Genomic DNA, 15,631 nt, shown 5'->3' on the forward strand with positions numbered 1-15,631 from the left:
CTCTGGATCCTACACAGTTTAGCTTTGTGAAGGGTAGAGCATGCCTGCTCAACTTGGTTGACTTCTTTGAGTCAGTCACCAGAGCTGTGGATGAAGGCAAGGTGGTTTATACAGCCTACCTTGATCTGGCCAAGGCCTTTGATACCATTCCCCACACAGGAATCATAGAAAAACTCACTAAGCTAGGCATCAACCCCTATATTACTAGTGGGTTGCAAACTGGCTCACAGATAGAACCCACAGTGTGAAAGTAGTTGACTCTAAGTCAGACTGTCGACCAGTCATGAGTGGAGTCCCACAGGGTTCGTTCCTGGGTCCTCTCCTGTTTGGTATCTACTTCTCTGAAATCCAGGCCAACACAAAGGGACGATCGCACATTGGGAACTATTATTAACTCCCAAAGTGATGTTGACATCCTACAGAAAGGCCTCAATGAGACCAACAACTAGTGCCAAAACCATGGCCTTAAGCTCAGTGCCAAAAAATGTGTCATCATCCCCCTTGGGAAAAACCCGGTTCCCTTGAATTACCACATTGATGGTAGTCCACTGAACACAGAAGGCGTTATAAGAGATCTAGGAACTCAGGTTAACAGCAGCCTTTCTTTTGACCACCACATTGCCACTGTGGTCAGAAAGCCATTCTATGTGGCACATCTCATTACTAAGGGTTTTGCATCCAGTAAGAAAGAGGTCACTGTCTCCCTGTACACTGCCCTCATTAGGCCAATCATTGAGTATAATGCCCTATTTGGCTACCTCACTAGACACCTGCAACAGGTGGAGAGGCTGCAGAAGTACCTCACAAAGAGGATTCTAGGCCTTAAACACTTGTCCTATATGGACAGACTCAATAAACTCCATCTATTCTCTGTCTCATATCGCCTACTTAGAGGCAACTTGTGCTTGACTTACAAAGCCATGTCTGATGCAGCTCTGTTAGAAATGCTACATCTAAAGAAATCCCAATCCTTCTGCACCACACACTCCAGAGACTTCAACCTCATTACCACAATCAGCAGAACATGCTGGAGGGACAGGTTCATAACCCAGAGACTGCCAATGCTATGAAATAGACTTCCCATACATGTCAAACAGAGCACCTCACTGGCCCTCTTCAAGAGAAATCTTGATGAGTGGATGGGAAATAGAAAATTCATCCCGGGGATCACTCCAGTGGCTCTACTCGAAAGAGGCACTTGTAACTGAAGTTGGGTGGCACGATGCCAGGTAAATCCTATGGGCTAGGCTTTTAAAGGCTCCAGGGCCTTTAGCCTAGTACACACCTATGAACCTATGAACCTATAAATATGTATAAAAGAGTCAGGAGTTAGCCTCATAACATATACACTGATCAGGAACTGCATTCTCCACCCTACACATCCCAGTTCCCTATCACCCGCTCTCACCAAACAACCATAGCCCAAATCCTCTTCTCCTCCATTCAGAGATAAAGCCTGCAAGAATAACTATGCAGTACAGCGCCCCAACTGGGATGAAGGAAAAAAGCCAGCAAACATCCACAAACTCACATAACGCTCACACAGGACATAAGCTAAAACCATCACACCATCCCAAAACCATTTGTTTACAAAAAACACACCAAGGAAAAGTCTGCACAACTCAGACACACATCTGCAAGCTGAACAGTGCCCATACAATGCCAGATAACTGAATAACAACAGAACCTGCAAATACAGTTCAGACACACTAACACTCCCTATTTCTATCAATCTCATAAGACGAGAAGCATTTGTAAAGATGTACAGAAAAATAAGCAGTTCCTTCTGCAGGCCCCATCACTAACCATCACGTAATAAAAGATGAAGCCTGAATACATTAAGTATGCAAAATCCATTACTTATTACAATATATTCATGAAGGAAATTAAAGAAAATGTGTAAGAGAGTATTAAGGAGCAATAATGAAAAATACATCTATATATATCGAAAAGAAGACTTCTTCACAAGTAAAGCTGTCTATTTTACTATTATGATCTAAAATCAAACTATTTATTATTAGTTACATCTATTAACATGTTATTGAGAGTTGCTAATGTGTCCCTTGCATTGAGACAACAAGGACCCTGTTTGTACTATAGTTGTGTCAGTATGAATCTTTGTTGAATATTAGCAAACTATTTACCTGACAATGATTCAGAATTTACTTTATGATTTTGCAGAGAAGAGAAAAAATAAAAAAGTAATTTTTCTTTTAATTTCTTTTTACTTGTAGTAGTTTTCCGGTTGTTTCCATCTAACTGTCTTTTCAGAGTATTGTTATTATTCCATTCCATATCTTCCACTTGATCAGTTTTGTTTTTTTATTGCCTTGTCTAAGTCATCAAACATTTTGGTGTCATCAGTAAGGAATATCTTGAGTCTAGCTGGGAAAAAAAGATGTACCTTGATTTGTTTTTTTTTTTTTTGTTTGTTTGTTTTATTTTTGAGCTCTTCAATCAATGGAAGATATATTTTTTTTCTTTTAGCCGTAACAGTACTTGAGTAATCATTGTCAAATATTATAGTTTTGCTTCCTAGTTTGATTGGTGATTTAGTCCATGCAGTTTTTAAAATTAGTTCCTTGTTCTGTGAAGAAAAAAATCTTACTATTGTTGCTGAATTACTTGTGCTTGAAGATGAGGTTGACAAGGGCCTATGTGATCTTTCAATTCCATAGGACATTGCTTTTGGTTAATCAAGAACCTTAGGAAGCTAAGTTGTTAGAAATGTAGTTATATTTCCATTTCCTAGGTAAACCAAAAATGTGAATATTATTTCTCTTGGATCTGTTTTCCAGGTCATCTATTTTTTCCAATAGCAATGTGTTTTGTCCTAAAAGAAACTCAGTATTGTTTTCTTCCTCTGATAATCTCCCTTCTATATCATTTAAGGATTGCTCTATTCCTGATATTTGCATTTTTTGTTGGTTAAGAGAGTCCTGTATTTGCTTCCATTTGTCTGGACATTTTTCTTTGAAGCTATCAATCTTGTTATCTATTTTATCCATTTTCAATGAAAGTTATTGAATATTAGAACAGTTTGAAAGTCCTTTTTTCTAATGCTTCCTGTGAATTCTGTTTTGAGTGACTCATACTGATTCTCAGTGAGAAATCTTCAGAGCAAGTTTTTGACAGGAAAATTGTTGTATATTAATCAAATTTGTTGTTGTTATCCTTTGAGACAATCCAAAATATTAGTACTTAGTCAAAAAATATCAAATAAGATAACTCAGAAATATATTTCCTGTCAGAAAATAAATAAAATAACAGAGCTTAGAGAAACTGCTGTTAGCTTGCCAACATTCCAACCAGAATCCATATATCAAGTTATAAATGATTGTCAAAAAGTATTTGTCAGAGGTAGGTTTTTGTTATAGGTCACTTGCAGTTTGATATGCTTTCACATGTGCTTGTTATTATTTATAGGGCTGTTTTGTTTTAACATGGCTATATATAAAAAGGCTGTGCCATCGTTTTCAAGTTTCAGGACAGATAAAAGTTAAATGAAATGAGTTTTTTGTACATGCAGTTTTACCTCTCACTGAAAAAAAATTACTTGCGTCTAACTATTATTTTGTATTCATTTCCCAGATACCACAGTAATCTAGGGGAAGCAAAACGAATTGGTATCAAGAAATCTGTTACCAGCCAATTATCATTCGGGTTTTTATATTTTGTTATATATGCAGTTTATGGGTTAGGATTCTGGTACTCAACCACACTGATTCTTGAATCTGGCTATACAATTGGAAATGCACTAATTGTAAGTATAACTTTAGTTTCATATTTACTGTTATCATAATTAACAGTCACTAGCACCTGTAATTATATTAAATAAAGAAGTTGAGCATGCCCCTGGATGTGCAAATTTGCTTAGAAACTTTAATTATATTAATGAAGAAAAGAGTGGTAGATATCAAACATGGTATTGTTTAGAGTCTTGATAACAATCAGCGTAATAAAGTAAATTTACTAGTATAAGACTGTAAACCTTTAACATTTCAAAGCAAGACAGACATGATGACGCGCATAATTTTTGTGTGCTGTTTATCCTTATTTTTATTCTACCATATTCATTCATTTGCTTCCTACAAAACAAGATTCAACAAAAATAATTTGGAGGTTGAGTGGTCAGAACAAGTCACTAACATTTCCAAGTCACAGTATCCATTAGTCGGTTGTGTTCTGTTTGCATATAATTGAAAGCTGCAGTATCTCAAACTTTGATGTTGTAGTATGCTACAGGAAACTCGGACTGATGCTGTTAATTATAATGTATCTCATCTTATTTCATTTTGGAAATTTGTTCTTCTGTTTTGTTTTTTGCATAACAGATAATGGAGGAAACTGTGCATGCCTTGATAACAAGATTTCTTTTCATGTCCAAACAGAAACTTCATTTCTTACTTACTGATTTTTCAGTGTAAAACTATGCTCTGTAAGACTGTTAAGTGTTTCAATAAATTCAAATATTAGACATGTAGGAAATTCACACCGGCCCTTTTGATAACCTACTAGAGCAAGTCCTGAAGCATACAGACTGAATGTCCAAAAAAAAATGGACTTGCATATACTAAAGGTCAAGATGGCTATTTCTCAGAATATCCCTTTTTTCCAAGGTATGGCTGTTTCAGCGTTAATATATGTAAGTTGGGAGGGAGGCATGTTACCCACATCAGGGGGAACAGAGGGGTTGGCTCTTGTATTTTAATTTATTGCACTTCTGTGACCACGTGCTTCACTTTGGGTGTTTAGCCCACAACAGATGGGCCTGTATGATGTGATAATAGGAATTTTGTGGCCCTGTCCCCTTGGGAACTCACTTTCATACTTCTCATAGGTGATCCAGAGTTTAAAACTACATTGTGCATTAATGGGAGCTTATGGATAGTAATATATGCTCATGTGAATGTGACAGAATGCAAAGGCAATTCGTGCCCTTGCATCTGAGCATGTTTGCATAATCAGGTGGACAGTGGATACAGGGAACCTGAATCATTTTATTTATTTCTTTATGAGAACAATTAGTAGCTGTATTTAAGTGTATTTTTATTTTAACAAGGATTTTGAGTGGTAGCCCTTCTTGAAGTGGGTTCACACACATGTTTGGCTCAAAGAACTTTTTGCTTTAGGCTTTTGATTTATAAAATGTTATTTTTATTGACTTTATTTTCACGTGTTAACTGGGGTAGCACACTGCTCCTTGTGGACCATTTTCACGTTCAGCCCCAGAGTCAAGATGCACACGCTTAATTCACAATTCAGATATAGCATTAGACTGAATTAATTATTTAGAGATTTGTTGAAGTCATTACAGAGAAATATTACAGAGATTAGTAAATACAATGTTTCAAAAGACTTCCGATAATGGCTAAGTGACAACATAAGCAACAGTAGTGGTGGACCCTAAGTGACATGACAGCAAAGGCATGTGGTTGCCCTCATCTGTGGCTTATTTATTGTTATTTTCATGCAGAAATGCATTGGGAACTCCTCTATTTAGTTCTTGTAGCTGATGGTGCAATACTTTGGTAATGTGTGTGAGTTGAAGCTGCTACAAAGGAAGCAGAAAATTATAAAAAAAAAAAGATGCCAGTTTAGCAAAGTATACATTGTGGTGGATTGCTGGACCTGTAAAAGGAATTCATGAGTGAACGATGAACCTCTGTAATAGAATTAATTTTGTTGAAGCGGGACAGAATTGGGTATAAGTTGGATGACATTGTATCAAGAACTGAGGAGAGAGCTAAAAGGATGGAAGCAGCACCATTCACACACCTGGATGCTATTTCTGACCTGTAGCAGGATGTTAAGTAGTCCCACACTCATATTACAGAAGCAAGTGATCAGACTTGAAATGCTTCAAGCATTGAGCATCAGGTCAGGTGAAAAAATATATACCCAAGGTTCTTGTGCATTCCAGAGAAGCTTGCAGAAAAGGATCCAGCTGCATTTATGGTGCAGCAGTTAATGGAGTGAACTGGCCTTTCAGGTTCTGAAGTTTATATTTGAATGAATGTACTCTGTTTTTGCATCGGGTGCAAATAGACAACTCTGACATAGATTAGATTATTTCACCAACTTTGCGCTATGAGAAAAAGTGCTGTTTTTGTTGTTCAAGTAAGGCCAAACTCTGAGGTGTGGAAGTCAGTGAGCGTTAGCAGAGCAGGATTTCAGTGTGGATACAGGAAGGAAGGAAGAGGGCAAAGTTTGTGCATGAGCAAATATCTGAAAGTCAAGGAAATGTACCTGCTTACTTCTAGTTTTTTTTTTTCCACTGGGGACCACTGATTTCATTTACAAGATTTATAAGAATTTCATGCCTGGCAAAACTGAAGTTCACCGATGGTACAGGAACAGATCACAGGGCTTATCACTCCAGAGGCCTGTGTGATTTATTAAGCAGTGGAAAAGAAGTACCCATAACCATTTCCAGTATTTAGAAACAGATATGTGATGAAAGAAAAGGCAGGAAACTCTCAATGGACTACTGTGGTTGCACATTAATTTTACTGGTAAATTTATACTCTTGTTTTTCTTTTTCATATATAGATTATAATAAAACTGGGAATCTTTTAAAAGGCTCCAGTATAGTTATTTTGAGTGTATACCTTTAACTCCCAGTGGGTGTAGCTTAAGCCTTTAATAAATGAAGTTATCACCTTATAGTTCAAATATTCGTATCTCTGGAACTGTAAGTGTTACTAGAAAACTGTAAATGACAAACTCTTCAGGATAAATTAGTCTTTACATTGGTGGCATTGGCCACGGTGGTGCAGCGGTTAGCATTGCCACCTCACAGCAAGAGGTTCTCCTGTTCGATCCTCAGCTGGGGTGCCTTCTGTGTGGAGTTTGCATTTCCTCCCTGTGGTCATGTTGGTTTCCTCCAGGTGCTCCGGTTTCCTCCCACATCCCAAAGACATGCTGTAGGTGGATTGGACACTCTAAATTGACCCTAGGTGTGAGTGCATGCATGTGTGTGCCTTCTGTGGAAGGTTGGGCACTGGGCTGGCAACTCAACTCCATAAAACTCCACTGCCAATCATGAGCGGACAGGTGATCCGCTATGACGACCCCTAACCGGGAAAAGCTGAAAGAAGATTGGTGGCATTCATTCAGTTTGACACATTAAACTAGATTTTATAAGCCAAAAAAGCAGTAAATATTAATTTTGTAATGTTGTATAAACAGCTTATGATATCTCAGTAAGGCACATCCTGCCAGCTGGATTTTATTCTTACAGCTGTGAGCTTTCATATGAGGCCATGCAGTTCTGGCTATGTTATCTGAATGTTGATATATTTAGAGAAATATGAAAATTATTGCAACACAAATAATTTTCACAATACAATTGTGTTTGCCATCATGTATGCTTTAAGATGAAATTTTCGAATACCTTGAATGTAGCATGGTTTTGGAACTATTAATGCAAATATGAATAAGCAATATTTGACACCTGGAGTCATCAGTAGGGGTTAACCGCAGAAACGCCTGAAGGCGCACTTGGCTGTAATGAGTTTAAACCAGGATGGTGAAACATATGTCAGTGAGGAGAATGCTATATCTCTTTGTTTTTCTTTCCTATCGAAACTATATCAAAACCAGGAACCTTTCAGAGATTGCTAAATGTCATAGTCCAGAGGATGCTGTATACCTTTTTGTTATAATAACAGTAAGTTTGTGAGGGGGTTCTGTTAAACATTTCAGGCAGGGGAGAAGATGGCTTGCTTTTATTTTGTTGTTTAATGACAGTCTCAGACTTTACTATTTCATTGTGCTGCCAGTGATAAATGGTGCATAATAACTGCTTGCCAGGGTAGCATGTGAAGTATTCAAAGGATAAAGCAAGTTCATGCATAATCATGCCTTCAAAGAGGTGCATTTAGACCAGTTCTTATATGCAGTTTTGTTGTTTGGGGAGAAGATTATAGTGATGTTCAACAAACACACTACCTTATTGGCGTATGGGTAGTAGTACACTGTACCCTTCCTCTGGCAGTCTATCAGAGCTCAGAGCTCCTCTCACTGCCTGTCTGTGAGTGATAATAGGGTTTCCAAATACCTGCAAACCCAAAGGAGGACACCAAAGATCATAAAGGAGAACAAAGCCATGATAAAGGAGGACAAAGGAGAATGCCTCCTGTTTTGCTCATGAAAGACAGTATAGTGCTACTACAAATAATTCCTTACTGACACAGGGGGCACCTGGACTGCTGTACAATAACATTTCAATGTGTAATTACATTAAGCTGGTAGTTTGCTTCAAGGACAAAATAACCAATTTATTACTGAACAGGTTGATGGAGAAAATAACCAATTCACCACTGAATAGTTTCATGGAAAATATAACAAATCCGCTGCTGAACAGGTTCACATCTTTAAAATACTCAAGAGTTAAGGCATGTTGCCTTCTTCTTCATGTAATGGTACTGCTAGAAGTTTACTGCTCATACATACAGAAGTTTAATACCAGAGTACATGCAAATCCCCACAGTATATTGCAGCCATAGGCTCTCACAGCCTTGTCTTACTAATTTAAACCAAAGTGCTCCTTCCGCATGCCCTGAAATATAGCAATTAAAATAAAAGGACTCCATAAACTTAAAACTGATGTTCTTTCAGTTAATAAACCACCTTCTGTTCTACAAAAATATGCCTGCCTAATAATGATCTTGATGTAAGATATAGTATGAATTTGCAGTGCTTTCCGAACTTGTTGACAACCACATCATCTAACCATGGCAGGGACAGGTACAATCGAACTGTGTGTTACAATGACAAATTTAAAACAACTAATTCGACAGGTCACAAAACGAGTCATCAAAATTAAAAGTTATAGTAAAACTATGTGTTTTCATATTTTTCAGACGAGGCGACTTTTCGCAGCAGTTCATCATTCTCGGCAACATAGGCGTGGAACTCCACACAATAAACTTTCTTAAAATTGTACTTTGTAAGATGAAGTCCTCTGACAGAGTCAACAGACAGTCTATTTCTTTCTTTTGTCCGATGTGCATTGATCAAGGAAAATGCTCTTTCAACGTTGGCATTGTGCCCAGGAATGCAAACGAAAAATTTTCATATTTTAAGCAGATCTGAATAAGTGGCTTCATTTGCACAACTTTGAAAGTATGAACACCACTGTTCACGAAGAAGACTCTCAAGTCATCTTTCTGTCCTACAAATGATTTCAGTTTGCAGTACTGGTCAAACAACTGTATATTGTCTACAGTAATACCCTTTTTGCTCATATACTGTACGCATGGCAACAGATCATCTTTCACTTTATTTAAAAACATCCAACAAAAGCATTGAAATTCATCGAAGGGTGTCATCCACTTTTCCAAATAATCAATGCACCTTTGGTACACGGACTGAACCTCTGTCATTAATGTCTTGTATTTTTCATCTTGGCTGTCTTCACACAGTTTTTTCAGAAATTCTCTCACTTTCAGAGAGATAAAAGTTTCACTCTGTCTGCTTAGCAGAGTTTGCTTTGTCAACTGTAGGATGCTACAGACCTACAATGCCGATATTTCTTCCCTTTCAATAGCTGCAATTTTTGCCTGAAATACTGACATCAGCAAATGCAAAAACCAGAAATATACTTCTGAAAAACTGTTCTTGAAAAATTTCTTTATCAGCACCGGTGGCTGATTTATGCTCTGAAAGTATGCTTTCAGCATGGGGAATAACTGCAACAGCCTGTCAATTGCTGGAAATAGACTGAGCCATCTGGTTTTGCTGTGGTATAGCAACTGCTAATAGTTAACATCAAAGAATTCACAGAAATCTTTTAGAGCCTCCATGCAAGCAGTATACGCAGAAAAATAGTTGAACAACTTCAGCACAATTGCTTCAACATCAGCTGCCATTAAATCAGCACTATGTCCAATACAGTTGTAAAAAATATGGGCTGGACATCCAAGGCCCACCAATGGCTTCTTAGGTCTCATTTTCAACTGTGAAAAAACATCCTTGCCTTCTTTCCTGTTGGTGCCCCCAGAGTTCATGTTTGCATTGTCTCCTGCAAACGCAACACATTTTAATGACAGGCTATTTCTCAAGGGTTTCCAGCAGTAATTACATACCATTTCAGACGTTTCATTTGGGATGTTGTCCAGTGCAAGTAATCTAGTCTGAGAATGATTACTGGGAATAATTTCTCTACACCGTGGTTACTTGCATCTGTTGCAATTCCAAAGTAGTTAATGCCATTTAATGACTTTACTACTTCCATAAAAGTGTGAGGACCAATGACATTGTTTATAATTGCCTCTGTTTTTGTCGTGGCACATGTAATATTTTTAGCAGTTTCGAAGTCACCAAACAGCCTACGTATTAGACCAGCAGTGCAAGCCATAGATTTATATGACTGATGATGAGCGACAGTATGAAACGCTAATGTTGCTTCATCAGCACGTGTCTTCAAAGATTCTGCTGAATATTTCGGTTGAAAAAATGACGTGCTTTTTGCAAATGAAGCAGACGTCTTTAACGTGTTTCAGTGTTTTTCGCTGTTAACATCATTCTAAATCAGTGGTATGCTTGTTTGCAATGGACACATAAGAACCACAAACCAAACACCTTGCTTTGTTTTCCATGTCTCCTTCACCAAAGCATTGATACTTTGTTTTCATGTGATCCAAGAATTTGCATTTCCTCTTGTTAGTGTTACTGCTGTACGACATTTTTAGATAAAAGACTCCAATGAAAAGATACGACAGGACTGTTACAGAAGTATAAAATGTTACACGTAGATAGAGTCTCTGACCCTCTCTCGAAACTGCACGGCGAATGAGAGTTAATGCAATATTTTCTCCCAGCCAGTCAAAGCTGTGCTGTTTGCTGTACATTTGTAAGGCTTTAGTCAGATTTCTTGTGCTAAGAGGTTGAAAACTGTGGTTAATATCGTGGCAAACAAATGTTAATAAATAAATTATAACAGAGAGTTTTAAACAATATAAATTAGACACAAAAAAGTCAGCAATAATCCACAGAACAAATGCTCGATCAAATAGATAAAAAATAGAACATCCAACAAATGACTGATAAAGCGACAAAAGCAGCATAAAAACTCTTTCTTAAAACATTTATTATAACATATAAGAGGTAAGCGCTTTCGCATATAATGCTTCTTCAGACCTATAAAAACAGCAAATAGATACATCCATATATAAATATATATATGTATATATATATATATATATATATATATATATATATATACAATAATGGATTCAAAGCACCCAATAGTAAAACACAATCAATTAAGTCCAGTATTACTTAAAAAACACAGTTCATCCTAGGATTTACCCACAGCACATAAAATACAAATAAAATAAAAAATAATAAAATAGAGAAATAAACTAATATAACAGCACATTCTATCAATAAAAAAGAATACAATGAACCTAACTGAAGAATTATTTGGGTATCCTACGTTTTTTTAAAAAAGGCTTAATGGACGCTCGTTCATTGAGACCAAGACCTCTGTCAGCTCTTAGTATAATCATCCAGTTTGTCTCTCTAAATTCAGTATGATTATGTATGTCACCCATACGTATACTAGGAGTAATGGTATCAATAACTCTAAATGAGAATGGGTGCAACTCTCCATGTTCCATAACATGTTTAGAAAGGGCATTATTCACAATGCCCTTCCTGATACAGTAAATGTGTTCCCTAATTCTTTCAAGTAGGGACCGATTAGTCTTCCCTACGTAAAATGAACTGCAGATGGTACACTGGGCAAGATATACCACATTAGAAGACTTACAATCCGCATTCACTTTAAAAGAGAAACTTCTATTTAAATCAGGGTTATCAAAGGTCTCCGACCTATTGATGAAACCACAAAAATTACAGCCCCCACATGGCACAGTGATATCTATTCTAACAAAATCACTTTTCAAACTTCTATCACTACACAATAGTCTCTTTAGATTCAGTTTATTCCTAAAAATAAACATAGGACTAGGACCAACAATATCACCTAGCTCAGGATCTACTTGTAAAATTGACCAATGCTGTTTAAATATATCAGAAATAGTTTGCTGATCTCTCATAAAAAACAAAGGGATCCTAACAAACTCAACCACCACCTTGGGTCCATAATAAGGGGCGGCAGTCCCTTCTCTAAGTGCACTCAAATCAGACCAACTATCTAAGATTTCATTTATTTGATACCCTCGTGAAATTAACCTCTGTTGTAAGACCCCAATCTCAGACTGAAAGCCCTCAAACGTGGAGTTAAGTCTCGAGGCCCTTATGCCCTGTCCACGTATCAAATTACGAAAAATGTGATTAGGATGCATACTAGTTCTACTAAGTAAGGTATTCCTGGAACAGCTTTTACAATACACTCCCATGTTGATTAAGGACCCTGAAAGTTTCTCACACACTGTGCCATGTGGCGGCTGTAATTTTTGTGGTTTCATCAATAGGTCGGAGACCTTTGATTACCCTGATTTAAACAGAAGTTTCTCTTTTAAAGTGAATGCGGATAGTAAGTCTTCTAATGTGGTATATCTTGCCCAGTGTACCATCTGCAGTTCATTTTACGTAGGGAAGACTAATCGGTCCCTACTTGAAAGAATTAGGGAACACATTTACTGTATCAGGAAGGGCATTGTGAATAATGCCCTTTCTAAACATGTTATGGAACATGGAGAGTTGCACCCGTTCTCATTTAGAGTTATTGATACCATTACTCCTAGTATACGTATGGGTGACATACGTAATCATACTGAATTTAGAGAGACAAACTGGATGATTATACTAAGAGCTGACAGAGGTCTTGGTCTCAATGAACGAGCGTCCATTAAGCCTTTTTTAAAAAAACGTAGGATACCCAAATAATTGTTCAGTTAGGTTCATTGTATTCTTTTGGTAAGATCTCTTGTTTATTGATAGAATGTGCTGTTATATTAGTTTATTTCTCTATTTTATTACTTTTTATTTTATTTGTATTTTATGTGCTGTGGGTAAATCCTAGGATGAACTGTGTTTTTAAGTAATACTGGACTTAATTGATTGTGTTTTACTATTGGGTGCTTTGAATCCATTATTGTATATATATATATATATATATATATATATATATATATATATAGATGTATCTATTTGCTGTTTTTATAGGTCTGAAGAAGCATTATATGCGAAAGCGCTTACCTCTTATATGTTATAATAAATGTTTTAAGAAAGAGTTTTTATGCTGCCTTGGTCGCTCTATCAGTCATTTGTTGGATGTTCTATTTTTTATATATTTGATTGAGTGTTTGTTCTGTGGGTTATTGCTGACTTTTTTGTGTTTTGTTTCTGGTTTATTCATGCTATTATCCATAGAAACATGGCAGAGTCAGTCACTGAATGTATTGAATTGGATTATGATCCAGCCAGAAGTGGCAGACTTGTTTTCAATTTATCGCAATGTTTTTCTAAATATCTGGAGAGAGACCGGGAGATGCTGTTACTCTCGGACATTAATGAAGTCGCTGCAAATGATGTCATTAATGCGACTCGAGAGTGAGAGGAGTTACAGCAGCATATGGAAGCCGTTGAGCGTGATTTTCTGAAGCTGAAAAGGCTTCAATTGCAAAGGCAGCATTTTGAGTACTGTTTAGAAAAGAATATTGTTCCCCGTGGCCTACATGTCTTGAACATGCCCACACAAGGTTCCCAGTTTCTGGAATTGTTGACGAGGTGGCAACAGGTGAACTTAGAGGTGAGCGCTAAGTATATGCGTTTACTAAATGAATTATTTGGCCCAGAGGAGGATAAACTGAGACGAGATTTAAAAATGAAACAAGAATTGTTATTTGATAAATATTCCAGTGATGTGCTTAACCCTATCTTGGAGAGTGTATTGGATAGGGTGGCTGTATTTGAAAGAAAACTGTTACAGCAGAAAAAAAACAAAATAATTAGAGACTCTAATGATTTCAGAACTGGACAAGTGTTTGTATGGTTGCGGACTGGACATGCAGCCGCCCCTAGAGTGAACTCTAAGATCATAAGAAAAGATGGTGAAGTGGCCACTAGAGTGACTGTTTCTCCGCCTGCTAGTAATACTCTTATTGAACTTACCAAAGAAGGGAATGGTGTCTGTAATGGCTCCATCGCAATGTGTGATGAGAATATTATTCCTATTATTGACTCTGGTTCTAAAGAACTGCCTGAACCTTTTATATCTTCTGTATCACTTTCGAATGCTTCAAATGAATCGTGTGGTAGTCGTAGTAATAAGGTTATGCCTACAGTTAAGAATGTGAGCAATGATATTAATACATCTAGACAGAATTTATTTCCACAAGTAGTTATTAATAACAAGCCTAATCTTGATAAGGCTGTTAGACCAAAAATTATGTTGAATACTGTTAGTAATCATGGTGAGGCCCCCATTGCTGGCGCCCTCACATGTGACCTTCCTTTTCCATTACTGGTTCATTCAGAACAATTTGGGAGATGGAGCAGGACCATGAGTCGAGGGTGCCAGAAAAGGAAGCTGTCAGGGGAGCAATGCCCGAATCAGTCCCTAAAAAAGATTTGGGGGAAAGTATCGACTCGTTAATTATCAATATCTCCTTGTTTTCTCTGAGTCAAGATGAGTGTAATGCGTTATGTTAGGGTTTAACGTTTATCCTTTCAGATAATAGCAAGTTGACTGATACTGTGTTGGACTTGAAGTTGTTCTGTAGGAATTTGATGCTACGTTACCAATATGGTAATAATTCACCGACTGACAACACTGACATTGTACACCCCTGTATGTTTGAATTTAGACAACTGAATACTTTTGTTCCATCTAATCATCCCCTTGTAGAGGCTTATTTGAAGTTAACTGAAGATAGTATACATAAGTACTATAATGATTGCTTGGGACATCCCAGACCTGGGAAGAAATTTAACCTCACTTTTAAAGAAAGACAGGCTTTGAAGAGCCTAAAGGAGAATTTGAATATTAGTATTAGACCTGCTGACAAGGGGGGCTCAGTTGTTGTTATGAACAGTGAACATTATAATGATAGTATGAAGGATATGTTAAGTGATGTTAGTTTTTATCAAAGGATAGGAATATCTGAAGTTCATAGAATTATTAGTAGAATTAAGCAGTCGGTGCAAGAAGTTTTTGAGATCGGTTTGATCTCAGAGGAAACTTTTAAATTTCTTTCGGTATCTGATCCTTTGATACCTGTCATTCAAGGACTACCTAAAGTCCATAAGCATCTATTTAATCCTGCCATGCGCCCGATTGTTTCTGGTGGTGGATGGATTACAGAGCCTCTATCTATATTTATAAACATCTGAGACCGGTAATAAGTTTAAATAAGACGGTTTTACAAGATTCTAAACGATTTCTTTTAGATTTGTATGAGTGTATCCAGGTCACTGATAATATAGAGAATGTGACTTTTGTGACGATGGACATCCAGTCATTATTCACAATGATACCTAATGAGCTTGGGTTGGGCTACATACAGGAATATTTCAAGTTATACAGTAGTTATGACTTAGTTAAGGTTGATTTAATTTGCTTTCTTTTGGAGATTGTGTTAGAAAATAATATTTTTACTTTCAAAGATACATTTTTTATTCAGAAGCATGGCGTAACTATGGGCACTTCGTGTGT

The 15,631-nt window shown here is 37.0% G+C and overlaps 1 protein-coding gene across 1 annotated transcript in view; it reads left to right on the forward strand.

The window, feature by feature from the left end:
* Window positions 1-15,631, forward strand: part of LOC122796810 (ATP-dependent translocase ABCB1-like) — a 1,504,949-nt gene that overhangs the window by 377,164 nt on the left and 1,112,154 nt on the right. Inside the window, exon 8 of the mRNA XM_044065546.1 lies at window positions 3,592-3,763. Coding sequence (XP_043921481.1) covers window positions 3,592-3,763 — 172 coding nt within the window. The remainder of the gene's footprint in view (window positions 1-3,591; window positions 3,764-15,631) is intronic.

This window comes from Protopterus annectens, chromosome 3.part0 (assembly GCF_019279795.1).
Source record: "Protopterus annectens isolate FY-2018-M chromosome 3.part0, PAN1.0, whole genome shotgun sequence".
NCBI classification, from domain to species: Eukaryota; Metazoa; Chordata; order Ceratodontiformes; family Protopteridae; genus Protopterus; species Protopterus annectens.